Raw genomic sequence first — 23199 nt, 5'->3', positions numbered from 1 at the left:
TAAGCTAGGTTTTAATGTCCAGTAAGCAGTTTACAGACAAATGGGCACACACACTGTTCGTACACAGACACATAACACAGAGCTGCAACTAACTGGGACTTTATTACTAATTATTACTAACCTTATTTTCTTGACCGGTCATCGTGTCAGTATGAGTTTAAACAGCTTATTACAATCTCCTGGAGCTATGATCACCAATTAGTCAACTAATCATTTCAGCTCATCTCTTCATGTGTACATTTTTACCAATCCATAGATATAATTAGAAATAAAAATGTAACACTGTTTCATCCACAGTCACATACAATAATAAAAATCACAATGAAATCCAAACAGTAGATATGCATTTATTAGACTAAGACACAGTCTCATCAAAACAAACAAGTGGCTGGTGTTAAACAGCAATATTACTAACAGACAATACTGTCAACAAGACAAGACAAAATTCATTTTTGTTTTTCTGTTCAAAACTGTTTAAAACTTAGGCATCAAAATGCCTTCACTGGAGAAAATGTGACAGACTACAATTATGGGCACGGTGAAAGTGGTGTGTGTGTCCATCTGTGTTGTGTCTAAAAAGACCATTTTTCAGTCTTGGCTTCCACTGATTTCACCAAACCCTTCCCCATGATCTGGAAGTCCTCGAGTATTGCCTCAACATTGGGAACAGTATTCGCTTCATCTCCAGTCACTTCCACACTCCGAGCAGACACCTGCGATGTCTGATGTGTGATGAAAGAAGAGTAAAGAAGTGAGTGCTGAGTGTTGGAATGTGTATATGAGCAGGATTCAGGTGAAGGACAATATGACTCAAGACTTATCACAAAGCAAGGCTTTTCTTTTACATGAACACTTGCAAATAGAAGACTTTCCCCTCACCTTAAAGGGCACTGGACTGAATGCCTTTGGTTTCCATAAAACTGTGATCACTGTTCCACCATAAGGATCGCAGAAGAAGAGGGCCAGGTCTCCAAACGCCTCCTGGAAATAAACAAAGTTTGATGAGCCAGTAGAAGTAAAGCCAGAAGCAAAGCCTGTTACATAAAAAGACATGAGTGGAAATTTTTCAAAGCAAAATGGCAACTTTCTAAGGACAACATCAAAAAAACCTCACTGGTGAATTAAGTTGATTTTTTCACAAGTTGTTACATTTAAAAACTGTTTGAAAAAGGTTGCACAAGGGATCAGCTGGTCTGACTGCTTAGACTCATCGGTAATCAGTGGATGCAGGTTTGTTCACACAAAACAGACAAGTAAGGGCTGCGTAATGTAGCTTAGGTTCTTTTAACATATTGATGGGATACAGAGAGAAAGTACAGAGAAGAAGAGGCCAAGACCAGGAGAGAAGGAGAAAGACAAAGACCAGAGTCATGTATTTCTGCCAAGATTGGTTAACAGCAAGTCAGGGTCCTGGCTGAGAAGCAGCGTCAAATATATGAGCCACTTGCAGAAGAGTGTAAAAGTGAAGAACATAGAGAGCATAAATTGTGAAGCAGAATAGTTAAAAAAAAAAAAGTTCACACCATTTCTAAGAAAGCTACAAGAATAAAGCTGATGCTTGGGTGTATTGCCTTGTGAAAACTAAGTATAGCCAACATTGTATTTTTCAGCCCAGCTGCAGCTTGTGTTTGCTGCATAGCTTCCCTCACATCGTGTGCCAACAACGTGTTATTAACATCACTCCTTCCATTTCACACAAAGTGAATCTCTGACTGCTAAGACTCACTCTGAGCTCTGCCACGTAGAGGGATACGGGGTTGTAGTCGATGACTGGCAGGGATCCCCCAGACTGAGCTGTGCTGCCAGTGGTGACGCCTCTGCTGAAGGTGACAGACGGAGGATCAACTGCCTGGCTGAGCAGAGGAACCTGCTTTGGGTTCAGCTGGATCACAACATCATAGACTTCTAGAGGAGGACGCATGACCACCTGCACAAACAAAGACCAGCACAGCACAAAAATGGTAAAACAATAAGCCATGATTCATTTGAAAACAGGCCTATGAAAAATAATAGGAGAGGTGAATAAATGAGAGCTTTAAAGCACTGTTTCTTTTTTTTTTTTTTACCAACCTTGACATCCTGTATCTGGCTGCCGTCCATCAGCTGCTGCTCCAGGACCTTGAGACTCTCTGCAGCCACCATCATCACACGCTGCAGCATCTGACCACACATTCAAAAGGCCAATTTAAACATTTTAAAACATTTCCCCAGAAAACACCCAGAAGATAAAGATCATGGTTGTACCTGTAACACTAATAATTGACAGTTAGGGTTTTAATTAATAATTAGGGTTCTATCAGTTTTATGGTTGTTCTTGTGTCTTCTCAGCCTTTGTTTTTATCAGTTATCATTGTATTGTAATTGATCTGTTGCTTGCTCTGTAAAGCACTTTGATTTTGAAAGCGTTAGATAAATAAAGTTATTATTATTAGCACTGGAATAAATCTAATTTCCCAAAAGACACAACATATGACCAGTTGCAGACATGAAAAGTTAACAGCCAAAATAACATTTCACTATCCAGTGCAATATTCAGCAGTTGTTGAAAGAGAATTACAAGAAACCGCCTGATACATATCTCTCAGTCCATCTGTGGAAACACTATTTTCTACACTGTTCTAATCTAAAAGCACCCATTAAAGTTGCGCCATAAATAGACTTTTTAAAATTACACCACATGATCATCGCAGTTGTACAAGTGTGGTGGTGTTCATTTTAGTCTTTTGTATACTTAACACTTTGGTTCAAGGTATTTTAAACTCCTATTTAAAGGTTTTCTTGTTTTCCTTGTTTCAGTGTTTTAGCATGATGATAATTATGCTTTGTCTAGTTTAAAATGTAAAAAAAAAAAAAAAAAGTAAAATAGTTCTTCGCATGGTCTAACATACAAAAATACATTCATGAGCAACATTTCAGTGGCAGACTTTCATTAGACAAAAGTTTATGTACAAAGAGCAATCCTGAATAGGAAGCAGTTGTAACTCCAGGATGTCTGCCCCCTTGTCTCAAATACTCTTTATTTTGAGCACTGCAGTTGGCTTTATTTTTATTAGTCTTAACCAGCTTATAACCCATTCAGCAGGCAAAGGTAGTTTCACTCAAACTAACTCAAAATCTCCAAATGGTTTGGTGAAATGCTCTGTTTAAACAGCCCATTACTATCATAATTGCATTTTGGGGTCTACTAGAATATCTTTACATGCTTTAATGTTAAAAAAAACACACATTATATTTGTCATAATGTACATTGCTGTCAAACATCTTGTCACCCTCTGTGTGACATGCTCTTTTTTTTTTTTAATCTCCTGTCACTGTAAAGACACCATCCCAAAAATCCCAGTCAATCCTGATTGGTGAACTGGCCCAGTAAAAGTGTGGTAATGTTGAAATGTTGGGTACATACTGCAACAATAGATGTACAAGTCCAGACAGAGAGATGAAGCCCTAACAGAAGTAGTTCTAGCAAGAAAACATTTGTCTCCTGTAAGGAATTCATTCATAAACTAGCCAGTAGGCAGCTTTTATGTGTTAAATGTGTTGCATGGTGACGGAAATAAGCAACAGAAAAAAAGCCTCCAAAGCAAGCTGCATGCAGATTGGCTACCTTTGTGTTCAGTGGCTTGACAAAACCTCAAACTCCATAACAGGTAAAACAATGCTATCACCATCAATGTTCACCATCAAAACTGAAGTTTTCTTCATCAGGTTCTGTGCATAAAAAGGTGGAAAATGATGAGTCATCTGACTTTTCCGCCCATAATTGACTGCCAGCTTGCTGCCTGCTTCAGTCAAAAGGAACTGGTTGTTATAAATGAGAATTCTGAATCATGCAAAAATGTATTACAGTGAAAAGTGCTGTTACTGCAAAAGAGAAAAGAAGGGAATGCTGGTCGAAAATTGTTCATGGTGTGAGCTGATAGTATAGAATCACTTTCTAAAAATTTGTTAAAGGTCTTCGATAGAAAACCAGTGTCATATAATGTCTGTAATATCGTCGAGAATTACAATTTTTTGAGCTTTGAGAATTTAAAAAATGTTAAATTTGCATGTTTGATCTATTAAGTGTTACATGGACTTGCCCCACACCCATGTCTGACTCTCTTAAAAGGAGGACTCACAGTGGTCTCAGGACCAGGGCCTCCTCTAGAGGGGACTGTGGGGTCCCACACAGTAAAACAACCTTTAGACAAAATGCTCTTTCTGTGAAGGCCAGTAAGATCTGGAACAATCTTCCACTCTCCATAAGGGAGTGTCCCACATTACCAACCCTCAAAACTCACCTTAAACAGCAGCTGAAAGTGAACCAGTCTTGTGACCATTGACCTTTAACTTCATGTACTTTTTGTCATGTGCTTTAATTGTGATCTATTGTCCTTTTATTGCGACCTATTGGCCTATGTTTTATTGTATTTTTTCTTTGTGTACTTGTTGTAATGTGCTTTCAATGTGATTTATTGTCCTATGTATCACTGTTATGTTTTTTTAGTTTTTGTCTTTTAACCTGCCTAAAGACTGTGGATGTAAATTAGCATTGTTGCTACAATCCGGCATATTTATGTTCATTGTTGTCTAAATGGACGTTCATTAATGAGCACTGTCTCTATCAATTAAAGAAATTTTAGTACTCAGAGCACTCATTGTCTGCACACATAAGAACACTTAAACTTCATTCACACAATTTACTCTACAAGTACATTTAGTTTTGACGCTGTCACTTGTTGAAGGACATGTTGAAATAATTTTAGTTTTTTGCTAAATCAAAGTGAAATTAAATACTGGTGTTGTTGATACTGGCTGAATATTCTGTGATAAATGCCAACAGACCAATACATTTTATAAGTTGTGTTCTACCAGTTGCAAAACCAGCAGTCTGAACCAGACTACCATATTTACTCATATTCTGCATCACCAACACAGTACATGTATGTTGTCATGGCAACATGAAGTATACAGTTTGCCTCATTAAAACTGCATGGCTTTATGCAGCGGCACTTCTAATGTGTGGCTAAACAGGTTTGCAGGTATAACATATTCTCTCAGCTTGGAATATTTATTAATCATGAGGAATATTACCAGGTGAATTAGTGAAAGGGTGGTGCTTCTTACAAACGATTTAAATCCCCAACGCTGAACAGAACCTGTCAAGCAGGTTAGGTGTACAGCATCAGTTACCATGGTGATCAAACCACATTTGGAGAGAATTAACTTTGTGACACTAGAAACTGACTTTTGCTCTCAACTTATCTCGCTAATCCATTAATCTCACTCGATAGTACAGCCCTCTGGACTTCAAACAAGGTGCTTTAGGCAGGTAAAGAGCAGTGTTTTCTGTGGGAGGAAATAACTCCCTTGGCACAGACTTTGGGCTCTGCAAGTTTGCAGATGTTTTACGTGTACAATGAGGCTACATAACACACTAAAAGAAAAGGGAAACACCCAAAGAGTATAATACAGGCTCTTTAAAACTAATTAATAACTCTGAAGTCATGGTGAAGTAGATATTTCTTGATGGAAAAGATTTTGTATAATCAGAAAGAAACCAGAAGGTCCCCTAATGTGCTCCTTCTCAGCAAACTGAACAAAGTCTTACATGTTCTCACAGTGACAGTTTTTCCACATCAAAGGACTGCAAAGATGGTTGGTTTCAACCTCCGGTTTTAGTGTTGTTGATGTTGGGCAGTGTGTTACTCTAAAAAACAATGAGGCATTGCTGTTCCTGCCTCTTTCAGGAAGAATAAACTGTCTTCATCTGTGAACGACATCAGCCAAAACTGTCAATCACGGAGCTGGACAACTCTTGGTTAGATGATACATCACACCTGGGTCAAATTCTTACTCAGTTGAGCCTCATGCTCATGCTTAAGAAATTGCAAATGTGAATGTCTTCGTTTCTTGTTAACTTCTATTTTACAACAACCACAAAACACCATGAACATGAATTTCAACCAAATGGGACCTCTAACTTTTCATTCTGTTAGCTGATTAATTCCATCAAAATCTGCTCCCTAGTGGTCACTTGGTGGAATTGAAACAACTACAAACAACACCAGCATCATTCATTTGCCAATTTGTTTTGAAACTCATTTTCAGTTTCCTCTTGAGAATATAAGCATGAGAATTCAACAACTGACAGATGTGCAATCTCAGCTGCAACGAAAGGTAAAAATGGAAGTGGTACATTGTGATTTAGCAGGGCGAATTAAGGCCAGAATGACGTCTCCAGAAGGACGTCACAAAGCACAAAGTTCCTGCTCTCCACCACGGGTATAAAGGAGGATGCTGGGAGAGACTCTGCGTTAAAGTTGGACTTGCAGGGGGAGTGAGGTAGACAAGTACAGGAAACCTATCTGGGTCAGCTGCACACCATGGGAAACTGGTGCGTGTACCTTTTCTGCTCGCTACTATACGCCACTGGACTCTTTTACAGCTATGGCCAAATCCAAACAGAGGAGCACAAAAGAAAGTATTTAACTTTTTTCACTACAACAGAGGACAGCAATGAAAAGCAACTGGTGAGCTTCTACACCTGACGGTCTCCCAAAACCATCAGCTGTGCTTTCAGACAGTTTTTATGCTGTCGATATAATTATTGATGTGAACTTTCTGCTCGGAGAAAAGTTCTTTATAACGTTGTTTATCACTAATTTCACGTTTGTCAAAATGATATATTTGCTTTTTCAGATCAATGATTTACATGAAGTTTTGGAGAGACTACAGAACAATCAATTTCCAGCTCTAAGAAAAAAGCATGGATTTCTGCCTGTGGTATGTAACAAAAAAAACTCCAAAAAACTAAGTCCTTCTGGAATAGTCTCAGCTTCTAAAAATGAACTTGTCAATTTCTTTTTACCACAATATGTTTATTTATTTATGATGAGTAAATCTTTAATCAACATATTACTTTAATATGATTTATTATCTTTTCAGTGTGATCCAGGAGACCAGTGTGCACTAAGAAAGGGTTCCAGGATTGGGAAACTGTGTGACTGTTCTCTGCCAAGAACATGCAACTCTTTTCTACACCGCTGTTTATGATTCTGTTTACACGTCTAATGGAAAAAATCTGAAATATCTTTAAACTTCTACTGTATTTTATATCTAACTTGTCAAGTAATGCTTTTTGTTTTTTCATGTTTTCTGACCAAATGCAATATTTAATTGTTTGTAAATCCAGTACTGAGTGCTAATCTATTAAAAATGTTGCGTGTGTACGTCCTGCATTTGTGTGTTTACTGACCTGTACATTAGGTGCTCGCTTGGTCCACATCGATAGTGTTTTGTCTTTAGGCGTAGCTATAAACATGACGGGCAGAGACTCCCTGGAGGCCATGAAGCCGTTCTTGATCTCTGTGTAGTCAGCAGCTACACGTGAGAGATGTGAACAACAATTAAGCTTGGCGTCGAAACAGCAGCGAATATGGGCAGGATGTTAAAGTATGTCGGGTGTGTAAATAAAAGGAGGTCAGGAGGGATTTGTTTGTATCATTCTGCGGAAAAAAGGGGTGTGTGTGTGTGTCAGAGTACTTGCCTGTGAGCTGGTTGTTGAGGTTGACTACCAGCGGGTTGTTCCTCCAGTCAAAGGAAGAGAGCAGATGAAGGAAACGCAGGAAGCCCACCTGAGGAGAACTGAGGAAGAAAGAGAAACTCATTCACATGACCTACTGAACAAACAGAAGTCTTGTTTCCAGAAATGGGAACACATGATTAAAGCGCAGAACCAGTGCTTACCCAGGAGGAGTAAAGGGCGCGGGCTGCAGGAAGAGCGATGCCACCAGGAGGTCTGCTGCGTCCTCTGTAATGTCGTCACTGAAGAGCTGAGCCCCCAGCCAGCGTTTCGCCAGGCGACACACGGCCCCGAAACATGGATGCTGCTGCTGGAGCCTACCAAAAGCAAGATGAAATTGATGAGATGGAGCAATAAAGGACAAGCTAAATAAAGAACAAACAAGACAGAGACAAAAACAAAGTGAAACAGTAAGAGACAAGTTGGGCAGAAGCTGAACAAACTTTAACATATAACCAAAACACAACTGCATGCAAAAGGTTGAAGTAGGACATCCAGAGCCCTGATTCCTCTACTTTCTTTATTGTACCCATGTAATGTGCTGGTGAGTAGAGGCTTGTGAATAGTGGCCATCTCCAGAGCCTGAGCCTCCTCGTTGTCCCTCACAACCAACAGTCCTTCAGGATTCACGCTCTCCCTCAGCACCTGAGGCTCACGATGGTACGCCACTTGGATTCGGAACGCCAAGCCGTCCTGGAAGCAAAGAGAAAAACATACAAAATCTGAATGGCCAAACTGAATTATATGATAAAGGCCTCATAGTAATCTATGATTCCACAGAAATCTTCTCAGGCTTACTTCAGGTTTCTATAGCTGTGGAACCCGCTATAAGTTCAGGTTCAGAAATGTGTCTGTTTTTAAGTCGAGGCTTAAAACCTTTCTTTTTGATAAAGCTTCTAGTTAGGTCTGGCTCTGCTGACCCCTGAAGCAACCCTTTGTTCTGCTGTTATCAGCCTAACCTGCTGGGGACTTCCCATGATGCACTGAGCACTGTACTTCTCTTTTGTTCTTTTTATTATTATTAATATTTTTGTGTCTTCTCTCTCTACTGTCTCTCTTCTTACTCTTTCCTTCATCTTTTTCTTCTCTGCTGTCCTCTAACCCCAACCAGCTGCCCAACCTGAGTCCGGTTATGTCTCATATTTCTTCTTGATCAAAGACAGTTTTTCCTCCCCATTGTTGCCAAGTGCTTGCTCTTGGCAGAATTGTTGGATTTCTCTCTCTGTTACCGTAAACTGCCTTAAAATTACACATTCTGTGAGATGGAGGAGGAGGCAGAGTTGTTGGTAGTCCTCTGCAGTGTCCTTTGCCATGTCCTAAAATAATATTCTTTTTTATTTCCTCCTTTCTCATTTTCTTGTTTTGATACTCCACACTCTTATTATGGGTGACTTATATATTTGTGTTTAACCACACAGTATAAAACAGAGAAGCCTTTGTTTTTTTGTTTTTGTTTGTTTGTTTGTTTTTTGTTTGTTTGTTTGTGGTTATTATTGTTGTTCTCTTTTTTTTCCCCATGTTTGTATGTGGAAATACCTTAAAAACCCAATAAAAAGATAATGATGGAAAAAAAATGACACATTCTACCATGTGAGACCAAATAAATAAAAATGACAATAAAAACAAAAATACTACAAAATACAAACTTGCCTGGAAATAGCTCAAACACGCATTTACACTCCAATTATAAAACGATCTTTGCCAAAGTCAAGTGTGCCAAAAAATGCACAGGTTTCAAAATATACCTTCCAGACATCCAGGTGTGTTGGACAGGGTCTGCATGTGTATTTGTGGTGCTTCCTGAGTAACTCTCCCAGTTGGATGTGGAAGGCAGCTCGGATATGGCGGATTGCAAGGCGGTCGTGAGGCCACTTTCCGCTTCCCTCCATGTGACAGATTACTGCAAAAACAAGGTTACTGATACACTGCTTTAACAAGTTTGTCTCACTTTATGTGCTTAAGTGGCTGTGCTTTTAAACTCAGTAATTATTTAATTTTGCCTGTGTGTTGACTCAAAAGAATAAAAAACAAAGGGAGCACACAAGTAATCACCCAAGAAAAAAGAAATTCATTCATAATACACTACAGCAGCCACTGCACAAATAACTGCATATCAACATGTATTTTTCTTTAGAATAAAGAAGATTAAATAAACTCTTCATCAGCTGCTGTTGGATGAAGCACTAACCGGTAATGGGGGTGATGTAAGCAGGGCAAGGCTTGCCTTCCTTCGGCACCAATGATCTGCAAGTCTTTTCTTTGCCAAAAAAGGAGTAGTCCATCTTCAGTGGCTCAGGGGGAAAGACCTGCAAGGCACAGCTGGACTCTTAGAACAGCCATGAAGCCAAAGTCACAATTACAAAAAAAAAAAATCTAATAAAATCAGCCACCAATAAGTTAACACAAGTTCACTGAACTGGAATTGGATTACAGTAGTGTTTTGAAAATATGCTGAAAAACTTCAATTTCACCGCAAGTACATACTACTACATCAATGAGAGTAGTTCTCTGTAAAGAACAAGAAACTTAACCTGTGTGTATCTCAGTGCAGGATGGGCTCCTTGCACCGCTGTGATGGACAGAGGAAGCCCTTCCAGCCTCCACAGTTTTCTGCTCAGGTCATCATAGGACTGAACCACAACTAAACTCTCCTCCTCCCCAGTACTGGGCACCTGGAGAGCAAAACATGGGTTGAATGAATGCTTTATGTAAAAATCATTGTGGAGTATATTTACTGCTCTAACAGCAACACTGACACCCTCTTGTGGTGGGCTACCATCGTTTTTAACAAGCAACAATTTAAAGTAGGGCTGCACGATTTTGTTTCAGTATCTACATCATCATGAGTGCAAAAGTCACATCAAAGGAAATTTAATGTCAAGTAAGGTATAATAACTCAAACACATCATGCTACATTTTTTATGCTGCTCAATACAAAAAGAAAACTTGCATGGGTCTCATTTTCCACAACTAATCAACAAGAAGTATCATTGATATACCCTAATTTCTCCTAATTTAAGAATTCTTGGATATACATTGTTTTTTTTCAATCATTATATTATTTTCAGGACACTTGCAGGCTCCACATGTGCACAGCAAAATGAGTAAGGAACAGGACAGGAGGGCTTCATAACAATGTAATAATAATCATGGTCACAATATGATCAATTGATGCTGAAAATGCTCCACTCACAGAAAAGATCCCATGTAGATAGGTTTGGGTAAACCTGACATAAGAATGCTTTATTTCCCCTTTTCAAACTAATTTTTGGTCACACACTTCTTTGAGTTGATACAAGAGGCATGTCTGTGCACAGCTGCCAAGCTTGTACCATAGCCTGCATGTCAGAGATTTAGAGAACACTGGTAAACTGTGGGGTCTTTCAAAAAGAAGATGTTCAGCAAGTGGTGTTTTGGGTAACAATTAGATTTTGCCTCTGGGAAATGCACTGGTTACACATTACAAACAACTTCACTATAAATCTTATTTTAATGCTGATTAGTAGCGTAACATGGAAGTGAAATGAGAACTGTTTATTCACACATGAAAGTGCAAAGAAAAATATTTCCTTTCTAAAAATCAATTAATAATTGTGAAAAACAGGCTTATTGTTATGTCAATATTGTTAAAAATACTCCATAATCCTGCAGTCCCTGTCAGCAGTATGAAATATTTCAACATAAGGAAGCATGACGCTGATCAAAAACAGCTACTCTGTTGGCAGTACAATCATTTCTCCAACTGCAGGCTGCATGATTAATTTGTTTGACCATTCAAATTGGCACCACAAAGCTTTGTATGTTAAGTGCAAAGCTGAATGTCATCCAAAGATTATTTTGGCTGACTGTGTAGATTCTCAATCACCCATGCCATGGTAATCTAAGGGGCTTCAGTAAAAAGAAGCAGGCTTTCTCTTTGAGATTTCTTCAAGACATCTCACATCTCACCTGAGAGACTTCTTCAGTTCTAGTTTGGATGTTTTAACCAGTGTTACACAATGTTGAACGGTTCCAACTGGCTTGCACTCAGCGCACTGAAGTTTTTTATTATCTATGCCGATGCTCTTTTCTATAAAGTCCTCCTGAACCATTCTTTAATTGTTTCCAAACAGTTATTCAGGTCATGTAGGAAAAACCATGCATGTTTTAATCACAAAAAACTACATATCAAATGATTTATTGTTGCCTCTTTAGTTGGTTTCCCTCTCAAATTAGTTTGCAACTTGTTTTGTTTTCTCAAAGGATATTTTGGGATGCCACTACTGACAGAACAAATTATGAATAAAACTGTGTTTTACACATGTTAATTCATTTTTTATTATTTAAAAGTCTCCTCCAACAAAATTACAACCGTTTGTCAAAATAGAAAAAAAACTTACAAAAACCAAATACTATACAAAGCGAAACAGAGAAAGTACAGGGGGTCAATATGAGAATATAATTCGACAAAAGTAAACGGTATTCTATTTTTTTAAGCCAATCTTAGAGACGTTATTTTGGATCTGATGTAAATAACGATTTACCTCACTTCCACTTTTGATGACGTCATCCACCATCGCCCCGACATAGCGCACACAGGACTCGGGAATGTCTGCATGCCTGGTGGACAATGAAATAATATATTTTAACGCCTTTATTAAATCCGTTCGTCCAGCTGCATCAGTGCCATTTTCTGTTCGGGCAGATGCCGAAGCAAAACAAACTACAACCTACTTATAATTATCCCCAAAGTCCCGTTTTGTTTCCAATAACGGTCGGCGCTAGCATTTGCTACCCGCTAGCTTGCTAACGTAAAGCAGCTCTGGATCAGCATGAAGCGCGCTGGGAGGAGACGGAGCTCCGTGTGGGACTGTTTCGAACAACATTCGGGCAACTTGGTCCGCTGCATGAAATGTGACGCTACGCTGAAGTACTGCGGAGGAGCCACCAGCTCCATGATAAACCACATGAACAGATACCATCCGTCCAACACGACTCTGGATGAAGACGAGAAGCCGGTGATTTGTAACGTCCAGTGTCTGGAGGAGGAGAGCACTTCTAACTCGGACATCATGCAGGTGGCCATCATGTCACCCAACGTGAACACGACTAGCACGCCTCCTGAGCGGGACTATGGGGAGAGGAAACGCCTGAAGCGGAGCTCTGTCTGGGACATTTTCGTCAGAGTGGACGACGAGGTTCACTGCACGATGTGCGACACCAAACTGAAATACAGGAGCAGCACCACCAGCATGATGTACCACATTAAAAACAAACACCCAGACACCATACCTAATGATGGCGTGTCGCTGGCAACACACGCAGAGGTGACTGAACTTATCTCCAGGATGATAGAAAAGGACATGCTTCCCATCAGCATGGTCAATGGTGATGGTTTTCGAGAGCTACTTGCATTCACTGTGCATAATTATAAAATGCCATCCACTGGTGATGTTACTCGCATTATTGAAGGCCACTTCCATGATAAGGTGGAGGAGCTGGTGGCGCAGCTGGGTAAAGTGGAGAAAGTGGCCCTGACTGCGGATTTCTGGACTGCTCTGCCAGTTCAGAGGTACATTACAGTGTCTTGTTCATTCATAACAGATGACTGGCAGGGGAGGTCCGCTGTGCTGCAGACGCACAGGCTTTCATCAGAGGGCCACACAACCACAGACTGTGTCACCGAGAGGCTTCTCAGCACCGTGCAGGCATGGGGTATTGCTGGGAAGGTGACTGCATGTGTTCATAACAACACACAGAACATCTTGTCAGCCCAAGCGTGTGCCCGTATCACCTGGGACTACGCCACTTGCTTTGCCACTACACTGCAGCTGGCAGTCAGCGATGGTCTAAGTGAGGATCTCGTCCGCATCATCATTGCAGCAGGGAAACTTGTCAGGCACTTCAATAACAACTTGGTGGCAAGTGAAGCTTTGGAGCATAAGCAAGTCCAGATGTGCCTGCCACAGCACAAGCTCATTCAGTCAAGCAAGACCAGATGGGACACTATCTGTGATATGTTTGAACGTCTACTTGAGCAGCGGTGGGCAATTAAAGCTGTTCTCTCGGATCGCACAATCACCAACAGACACCAAGCGCAGACTCTCGAGATTGAAGATGACTGCTGGCAAGTCATAGAGAATTTTACGCCTGTGCTGGCAACGCTGAAATGGGCAACAACAGTCATATCTGCTGAAACAGAGGTCTCCATTTCAAACATCTATCCAATCACCTTCAGCCTCATTCAGACTCACCTTGTGCCGAAAGAAAACGATGTTGAGCAAGTGTCAGAGTTCAAGCTCAAAGTTCAGAAGTCACTTAGAAATCACATGGAGGTAAGCATGAATTAATGCAAGTAAACAATCCACATTGCCATTTTAAAATTCTTCATCAGTGTCATTACATTTCTCTCTCTGCAGGTTGACTCTAATGACTTAGCTTCAAAACCAGCCCTGATTGCTTCTATGCTGGACCCTCGCCACAAACATCTCAGCTTCCTGACGCCAACTGGGAGACTGGCTGCAAAAGTTAAGCTGCATGAACTGGTTTCAAAACTAGATGTGATAACTACTACTGTGGGCACAAAGGATGAGCAGCAGGAGACCCTGATCACACCTGATATCAGCCATTTGGCTGTGCCCTCTCAAGTGAGGAGCGACACCAAAAACACCATGGTTTTGCTCCTTGGAGACAACTACAGTTCCTCCTACGCCACGGACTCAGAGGCTCAGGTCGATTACTACTTAAGAGACATTGCTCCCTCACTGGACATAAACCCTCTTGACTGGTGGAAAGTAAACGGACCAAGATTCCCCAAACTGGCCACTCTGGCGAGACACTACATGTGTGTTCCTGGAGTATCACTGCCGTCTTTATTGTCAGAAGCTGGACAAACGTTTGCCACGATGCGTACAAGACTGAGCCCAGAGCATGTTGACATGATGATCTTTGTAAACAAAATGCATAACTTGCATGAGCTTAGATTATGAGGATGTAAACTGACTTTGTATATCAACAATAGAATCATGTAGCTGTAGGGCAGTGGGGAACAGGTGGGTGCAGGAGGTCAGGGAGATGCAAACACTGTTCACTGTCAATATGTAGTATTTCCTGATGTTGATAGTGCTGTAAACTAAAATGTATTCCATCAACCAAAAGTTTAAACAACTTCCCTGAACAGTTGCTGTAACCTGAGCTGCATTTAAATATGTAACCACACCCAAATGTAGTTCCCAACGATAAAAAACACAATTTACCTCATCAACTGAAGATAGAATACCTGTAATATCAATACAACTAGTAACTGATATCACACTAAATACTGTATTACTGCCAGTGTTGTTGCCATTTCTGTTGTGTCTCTCAGTAAGTGCTGCCAAATAAAATACGTACAGGTGTAGCAGGTGTGTGATGATCTGTTTGGGGACCAGCCGCTTTTGGCACATGCTCTCTCCATCCCACAGCACTGCCTCGGTGATGGCACCATCCTGGAAGCGACGCAGCTCGGAGCGAAGGCCCACAGCTGACGAAATTCAGCTGCCTAACAGAACAAAACCATTGTTTTTAAGCAATGTATCAGTACTTAAGTATTGGACAGAACTCTACCAGACAAAAAAATGTTAAAAATGGGTGGAAATTCTGTACTCTGAATAAACAGGTTCACTCCTGACGTGGCTGATGTAGCCACTTAAAAATAACAGCAAAATGTCCATAAATTATATATTTAAGATTATTGCCATAGTACAGCGCTCTTGAAAAAATTCCCAACCATAATTGTGGTAATATATATGGAGTACACTGAGTAGTCCTTTCTCATGAGAAAATAATTTAGTTTGCCTTATGTAAATATTGACAGGCAAGGTGTAAAATTCATAGTTCTTCACAAATCATTTAAGGCATGAGTTGCCTTAAGTAGAAATGTGATACTAATACAAATCTGCTCTGTACTTGTAACATTTTTTTAGAATATACTCATACAGAGTGGAGTGGAATGACTTTGAATCTTTAACTCCCACAGGTAGTGATGGCTGATTGAGGCTTTGTTGAAGCTTCAACACTTTATCCAATACATGCTTCATTACTCGAGGCTTCACTGACACTCAGTGCTCGAGTAGGACATCTAGTGGTCAATAAAATGAAGTGCAATTGATTCATGTTTCTGATTGGTTCATGGATTGTTTTGGATTTGATTCGCCATGCACGTTCCTGTTTCACTACATTAGATCATTGTATCTGTTCTAGTGGCTACAATAATAATAATATTACCAGCAATAATAATGACAATAACTACTGAAGAGCCTGTTTCTTATTTGCCATGTCTGTCTGTACCCTATATACTCTTCACTGATATTCTGTGTTATGAAACATTTAAACGGTGCTGCTACATTCATGAGATGTGCTCTATAAGTACAGACTGATGCAATTTTCACATGAGGCTGGTGCAAATACAGATTATATTATGAATTTTGGCAAAATATGTCTTGGGTTAATTGGTAAAGAGGGTGTGCTTGTGTAACGGGATATGATTTTTTTTAACAATGTATTAACAGTTTTGTATGCAGGTACATATATGCATTGCAGTATACCTTACAAGACTTACTCAGTTATGCAAATATTTTTAACCATAGTGTGGTACTTGCATATTAAACAGATCCTCATAAAATAAGGAAATGAAGAGAAAAAGATGGGGGAAAAAATGAAATAAACATGTTCTCATACATGCAAATGCATAAATACAGTAGCTTATACAGAACAGCAGGTAATCCTGTCATTCCTCTCATTCTGGCAGTTCCATGAGGTTTACATCACAACTGTTCATTCCACCTCATCACTTTCATCTGTTAAATTCATGGATTTCAAAAAAGCAATAAAGGGTCCCCACGCTTTCTCAAACGAATCCTGTCTCCCTTTTCATACGTGTCACTCTTTCCAGAGGAAAGGTTATTAACATCTGCCTCACCCAGTCTACTAATCTTGGTATGCAAGTTTTTTCCAAAAAATGTTGTAATGTAATTTTTTTGAATGCAGGAGGCTTGAATCTATTATTATACGCTCACTGTTGGTGTACTTATGTCACCTTGGATAAAGTCCCAAAAATAAAGTGAGCAGGGTTCATTGTAATATTTTTAGAATAATATTTTCTATTGTTTGTTAAATCTTCCCCCAGAATTTTTTAACCTTTGGGCAATCCCACATACAATGGTATAAAGTTCCCTTTGCCTCATTACATTTAACACATAATCTGGGATGTTGCTGTTAAATTTATTTAATTTAAATGGTGTAATATATGTTCTCAACAACCATTTGTATTATAGCAATTTAAATCAGTATTGATTCATTGAGTGTGGCTTTGGTGCAAATCAGTTCCAGTCCTCTAATGTTATGTCCATCTTAGATCTTCTTTCCACTCTTCGTTTTTTAACAGTCGTAGTTACCTTGATATCAGGCAGGCAAATGGAATTATGCCATACACAGGACCCTTTTCCTGATTGGCTCCTGCTGCAGATCTATCTATCTATCTATCTATCTATCTATCTATCTATACACTACTAACTGTCAACAGCAACGAACAGCAGCAACAAAACCAACCTACTCTGCGGAAAATCAGTCAAATAAAAGACACTATGGATCTCCTATCCTGGAACACACTCAATCCCGCCAAGTGATTCACAAAACAACCGAACCAATCAGGTGATTCAAAGCAGTTGAGTGCTTCAAACGTCACTGAAGTGATTCAAACGTCACGAGTCACATGACAAATCAAGCGTCGGCACAGTGGCTCGATACCATTGCTTCATGAGCTACCGCGCATGTGTTGAAGCCTCGGGTATCAGAGGACCATCATTACCAACAGGTCAAAGTAAAGCCTGAAATGTTTACTACAGAGACAGGTTCAGTTACCTTAAGGCTGTCTGCTGGTGGGCCTCTTCTAGGACAGAGGCTGCCAGCTCTGGCCTTAACAGCAAACCGAAGAGAGGGGAGGCTGAGCTTTGTACTTTGGGGCTTCACTCTCCACAGACCACTGTGATGAAACAAAAAGGAAGGAAGTTTAGGAGTAGTCCACACGCACATAGGTACTTTATTTAGAACAGGGTTTTTCCTTCTTTGTTGTCAAGAAAAAATATCTCAGTCTACACGAAAACAACTGCTCAATTTGGCAGGATAACGACTGCACATTTATGTGTGCACAAGCTCTACCAGCAAGGTTAATACTGGCACTATTTACCTACGTCCGCCATTTCACAAACTTGCATCAGAATAACAGCACAAAACACACGAACATTTGGAGCCAAAACCTGTTTTAATTGTCTGCATGTCATCACTACAAATAGTTCATCTGCATATCTATAAAGGAGTTTTCAAAAAGCTCTGTCTTCAGTGATCTAAAATTGCTTTTGCATGCTGATTACATCTGGATTTGTCAAAAGGAGCTCATTCTGCCAGTTGAGTAGCCCCGATATGGATGATTATAAACCGTTTGTCAGTCTTTCTCACCTCAGGGTCAGGAGAAAGGGAGTGGGTGAGGAGGCAAATCCGTTGGTCCAGTCCTCGCTGGAGCAGAGACAGAATATAAGGAAGTGCAGTGTGGATGTAATTCCACTGTGGTCCATCAACTCACTGAGGAGATTCAGTTTCTTACAGCTGGACTGAAGCTTCACCAGCTCACATAACCTGAGTGGCAGATAAAAGCACAAGACAGAAGATCGGATATGATGAGGACAGTAAACAGTTCAGCTCTGGAAGGAAATGTACCTTGTGATTTCAGCTTGCTGTAGGGCACTTTTTCCAAGTAATATCTGACATTAAACACTGACAGTCTACGTGTCTAAGAGGAAGGAGTCTATAATGGAAACTATTATTACCCAGATTCTATTAAGGCATTGGCGTGGAAATTACATTTATATGTACCATTAAGCTGCTTATTTAGTGTACAAGATGATGTAAACAGGCTCTGCTGCATTAGATAATAGGCTCAGACATACTGGAATACATGGTCACTTGTCCTGATCATGGGTTTGGGCGCATGAGGAGACTGTGGAATCCGTCCACTGTAGGGTTGTCCCAGAACTGCATCGATACAGAACCTCATGCTGCAGCTGAGAACCAAATTACAAAAGTCAAAACCAGTTGCCTGGAAAACTGCACTCGTTTGAACACACCACTGTTTTTATATGCACGACCTGCATGTTGGGTACAAGCAGTCATGTCAGCCGCACATGTTAAGATGTCCTGAAGGGTCAACAAAACACACCTGGAAAGCACTGTGGAACTCTGCAAGAGTTGCTACAGGAGCAAGAAAAAAAATCAGGGGAAATAATTAATAATTTATTACGTAAACTAAAGTGTGAGTAAACTACATGCACAGTTGACTGTTTTTAGAACACTCACAGCTGTAGAATCAGCATCTCTGGCTAGGCTAATTCCATTCACTGTCAGGTCTGTAGACCGCTATAGGATGGATGAGAGTTGGGTAAGTTGCAAGATGTTCAAAAATAGTGAATGCAAATTACTGCTCAATACCATAAATTTGATTTCATACATTTTGAGAAAACAATTGCTTACTGGACTTTTCTTACCCAGGAAGTTTAAGCTGTTTCGAAGCAGCTGATAGGCCGTCATGGTGTTACTGATTCTGTGAGTAGTCAGCAGGTAGGGCCATTAGCATTGAAGCTAGGAAGCCGCTAAAACAGCCTGTTCCTATAAGACATTGAGAGAGTGCTGCAGATGTGAAGTGAGACAAAAAGTTGAAGATGCAACAAGTTAGAAGTAGCTGCAAACTTCCTACCTGACTGAGTTCTCTTTGACGAAGCCAAGACTTTGAGCAACGCCACCCCATCGGCAAAAGCTGAGCACTGAGAGCTGATAGCAGACAGAAACTGAGGTGAGCCCGGAGGTAGCAATCTCCAGAACAGAGCTGTTTGTAGTGCGGCGTGGGAGGCTCGCTGCTCTCTGTAACAAAACCGACAAATAGCAAAAGAAAGGAGTCTCAATGAAGGTGACATTTCAGTTGAATTTCTGCAGAAATGTTCTGTCTACCTGTCATTAAAGGTGATTCAGTAACTGTGATGGATAACAGCTGAAGAACAAGGTGTATAAATTACAATCTTACCAGAGTGGGATGTCTGAAGTCCAGTGTACCACTCTGTCCGGATGTTATTCTCTGAGGGTGGAAGCGACTGGGCTTGAAGAACCCAGGAGGCGGACAGGCGTGAACACGGACAGTGAAGCTGGAAGAATTTTTATCTGAAGGACAGGACACCAACAGCACACAATGTCTTACAATCATAACCCAAAAATGTAGTACAAATTTTGTACAACATACCTTAAATTAAAGCTAAATACCTGGAGGGTCAGCAGCAGAACGGGTCGAAGTCGGTTCCCATGGAGACAGGAGTAACGCATGGTCCCAATGTCAGAAGAGGATGTGAGATGCTGGGCCAGGCCCTGCCAATAGAGAGCCCTTTTCCTTGGATACCTCTGGTTCACAACATCTTTTGGATGGAGGACATCCTAAATAAAGAAAGATGAGCAGACAGAAGATGTCAGTGTCTCTTCTAGATCCTGTGTAGAACTGTCATATTGCATTCAGGTACATGACAAAAGCCCATTTTTCTTGAGGCTTAGCCCTAGTGTTTTGACATGCATATAAACAAAAAATGTACACGTGATTACAGCTGGGATTGTTACAGCCAGGTCACCATGACATGTGGTTTGGTGCAGGTGCCAGTGGATAGCTCCCGATCAGATCAATGGAAGCCGGAGGTGCATGTGGAATTTTCCCTTTGTTATTTTGGGCAGCAGGAGAAAGGGACCTTAACTGTACCAGACAGCCATGACAGGTCGCTTACCTGAAAACGCAGGGAGATTATTAAACAATGCAGTTAGAGATGTGTGAATTTTTGAAGAGCTGGATGAATGGAACCGAGCCTACAGTCCATCCTGAAGCTTTCCTTGTTGTAAAACTGCTACATACCTCAACCTCTGGTGAATCTGGCACAGTCTGAAGCAACTTAATGACTGTCTGAATGAAGGAATCTATTTGTTGTTTCCTGCGCTCACTCAGGGCGACTTCTTTTAGCAACTCCATCTGTTTTTGGTGAGAGATTGTATTTACAGAAGTGTGTAAAAGTTTATGCGGTTATTGACAGACAGACAGACACACAGACACAGACAGAGCTTAACAAATTATTAGACCACCACCCAGTGTAAGGTGTTTGCCACCGTTGCCCTAAATTAACAATATTCAGATTATCAAAATTGTTTTACATTTCTATAACGGTTAATCTGCAGTATGTGCAAGGTCTTAATCAAAATGATATCTTTAATGATAAAATCTAACTATTGTTGTAATGCATGAATTTTCAAATTACTGTTTTACAAAAAAGCAGAAGAAATAGTAAAACACATTATTAGTTATTGATTAAAATGCCAAATTCCAGTTATTTGCTTGCATTCCTGACAAAGAAGCAGATGTCAGGCACCGCAAGATTTGAAGTACTAGAGACAGAAGGACGACCACCACTGATCTTTAAGCAGAGATGAATGCTTCTAGATCACAATCTGAGGATGTCTCCAGAATGGCCATAACCAGATGACTGAAGGAACAAGGCTTAAAGGGAACAATAGCTGCAAAGAAACCATTATTGAGGTCTGTAAACAGCCAAAAATACCTAAATTTTTTCAGGGAGCACAAATACTTGACTGTAGATGACTAGAAGAAGCTACTCCGGACAGACGAGTCCAAGTTTGAACTCTTCGGTCAGCATCATTGTGTTTGTGGAAAAGCTGGAGAACATTTTGATGCTAGATTTATTGCACCCACAGTGATGCACAATAATCGCAATAGATCGCACAAAGGTTTCATCTTAAGCAAGTCTCTGAGAACAGCTAGAATGTATTTGGAACTCAACAACAAAAAGAGACTGTTGAAAAGTACATAAAAACAATTCCAGCAAGAATGCAAGCTGTTATTGGGGCCAAAGGAGGTCATACAAAATATTAAGATATCTGCTTAATGTATGTGAACAAGGACAATTGAGTTGTTTCAGTATTTTTAAATGACAGGTGATCTAATAACTTTGTCAAGCACTGTACATACACACATACAGTTATCCCCTTGGGGAAACTTAAGTCTAGTGATAGAGTCTGTGGTCTCACCTGCATTTTGAGAAGGCTGCAGTGAAACAGGCTTTCAGCCTCTTTCAGCTGGTTCAGCTCCTCTGCTGTAGGAGGTCTGTACAGATCATTTCGGGACAGCTTCACTGGATGGTAAACCACCTCCTCCTCCTCTCCAGCATCAGGTTTGATCCTTTTGGCTTTAACAGGAGCCTGATTTTCCTCCTCTTTATGAAAGGAGTCTGACAGAATCATCTGTAAAACAACAACAACAGCATTGTTTGACTAACTTTCAGGCAGATATTTTGAATCTACGCTGATGTTTGACATTAAAACCAAACTGAAAGCACTTGTTACTGTTGAACAAGTGTTTAGATTTTCAACTTAGCTGCTAATGAATCAATGCTGATTAAACTATCATCTAAAAGTCACCTACATTTCACTTGATTGAACATTAAAATTATGTTTATTTAACAATACGGCTTCAATAATCATCTAAATGGCAGTCTGCACCTAAGTTGTATCAAGTTACTTCGCAAAAACCCTTTCAAGAAACTTCCTTGAAAGCAAGTCTCATGAGTTTTCATCTGAACATTCTAACAAAATTGACACTGAGAAATACAACATCCCTAGAACACTGTGCCGTATATAAAGTGGTTAAAGTACACTAAGTTATGAACTGGTGACCTATAGTAATTTTGAAACTGTAACACTTCATAACATTAAGAAGTAACAATGTTATGTTTTCAAAACATCCCCTCCGGACAATTATCAGAGACTGTCTGAACAATTCGTGGGTATTGACATGATCCATGGTGTGTTTTTACAACCTACAAGACACATTCATGAGTTAAGTAAGTAGTCGACAACCTGGCTGAGCATTTCCACCTTGTAACCTCATTGTATTAACAATGCACATGCACAGTATTTTAACACCACATTGACGAAATTATGACATTTCAATTATCAAATACACAAACTTCAACTGATTCAATCACATTTTATACAATTAAAGCATTAGAAAGGTAAATTCACTATTGATTTTCATTGGTTCAAGCATATGGGTTTTGTAAAGCGCCTTGAGACAATCTAAACTGTAACTGGCGCTACATAAATAAACTGAATTGAAAAAAATCAGCTTTTACTATCCGGGAATACCAATTTAAAGCAAAACTGAAGGCAAAGCATGCAAGCACCACCCATGTACTAGTGAGTAAAACTGTCCTAGTTAGCAGCTAAAACAACAACAAATGTAGCTAGTTTAACCTCTGCTGGCTCTTCTGCAGCCGCCTGCTTCTTCTTCATGTCTAGACTGCTTTCAATGTCGATAATAACTCCGATATTTTGAAAGTTTTGCTCAACAGTGCTTTCCCTTCATAGCGCTCTCACATGTGCTAAGGGTGAGACAAACATGCTACCAGCAAATATTTCTCCATTGGTTCATAGAGCAGCACAGGTGAAGCTGATTGGCTTACGGCCTCATCGACCGTCCCCTCAGGCTTCGACAAGGTAGGTTGCCATGCAGCAAGTGGCTCCGATTG

General features: G+C 40.2%; 2 protein-coding genes across 2 annotated transcripts; one reads left to right on the top strand and one right to left on the bottom strand.

Moving 5' to 3' along the window:
• Positions 1-327: 327 nt before the first annotated feature.
• nol6 (nucleolar protein 6 (RNA-associated)) lies at positions 328-23072 on the bottom strand. The gene is given in 39 exon segments (XM_051950428.1): positions 328-722; positions 880-981; positions 1727-1927; positions 2071-2160; positions 7238-7362; positions 7529-7626; positions 7729-7881; positions 8094-8257; positions 9310-9464; positions 9753-9870; positions 10096-10236; positions 12088-12163; positions 14936-15056; positions 15059-15083; positions 17444-17469; positions 17472-17516; positions 17519-17564; positions 18038-18141; positions 18144-18214; positions 18526-18565; positions 18568-18627; positions 18724-18754; positions 18756-18826; positions 18928-18991; positions 19106-19195; positions 19197-19240; positions 19329-19424; positions 19427-19492; positions 19653-19703; positions 19706-19795; positions 19894-20053; positions 20216-20241; positions 20244-20270; positions 20273-20308; positions 20311-20355; positions 20358-20391; positions 20517-20630; positions 21701-21913; positions 22925-23072. Coding segments are annotated over 39 exon segments (3408 nt in total). The 5' UTR covers positions 22964-23072; the 3' UTR covers positions 328-572.
• LOC110950237 (E3 SUMO-protein ligase ZBED1-like) lies at positions 12126-14942 on the top strand. The gene is made up of 2 exons (XM_022192708.2): positions 12126-13878; positions 13963-14942. The coding sequence occupies exons 1-2, from the start codon at positions 12376-12378 to the stop codon at positions 14530-14532; spliced, it is 2073 nt and encodes a 690-aa protein (XP_022048400.2). The 5' UTR covers positions 12126-12375; the 3' UTR covers positions 14533-14942.
• Positions 23073-23199: the final 127 nt, after the last annotated feature.

This window comes from Acanthochromis polyacanthus, chromosome 7 (genome assembly GCF_021347895.1).
Source record: "Acanthochromis polyacanthus isolate Apoly-LR-REF ecotype Palm Island chromosome 7, KAUST_Apoly_ChrSc, whole genome shotgun sequence".
Taxonomy (NCBI): domain Eukaryota; kingdom Metazoa; phylum Chordata; class Actinopteri; family Pomacentridae; genus Acanthochromis; species Acanthochromis polyacanthus.
This window is presented reverse-complemented; position numbering and strand designations above follow the sequence as displayed.

Bases quoted from the DNA above. Each gene is read 5' to 3' on its own strand.
- LOC110950237 (XM_022192708.2), top strand. From the start codon at position 12,376: ATGAAGCGCGCTGGGAGGAGACGGAGCTCCGTGTGGGACTGTTTCGAA. The intron at 13,879-13,962 runs GTAAGCATGAAT...CTCTCTCTGCAG, and splicing joins CACTTAGAAATCACATGGAG to GTTGACTCTAATGACTTAGC.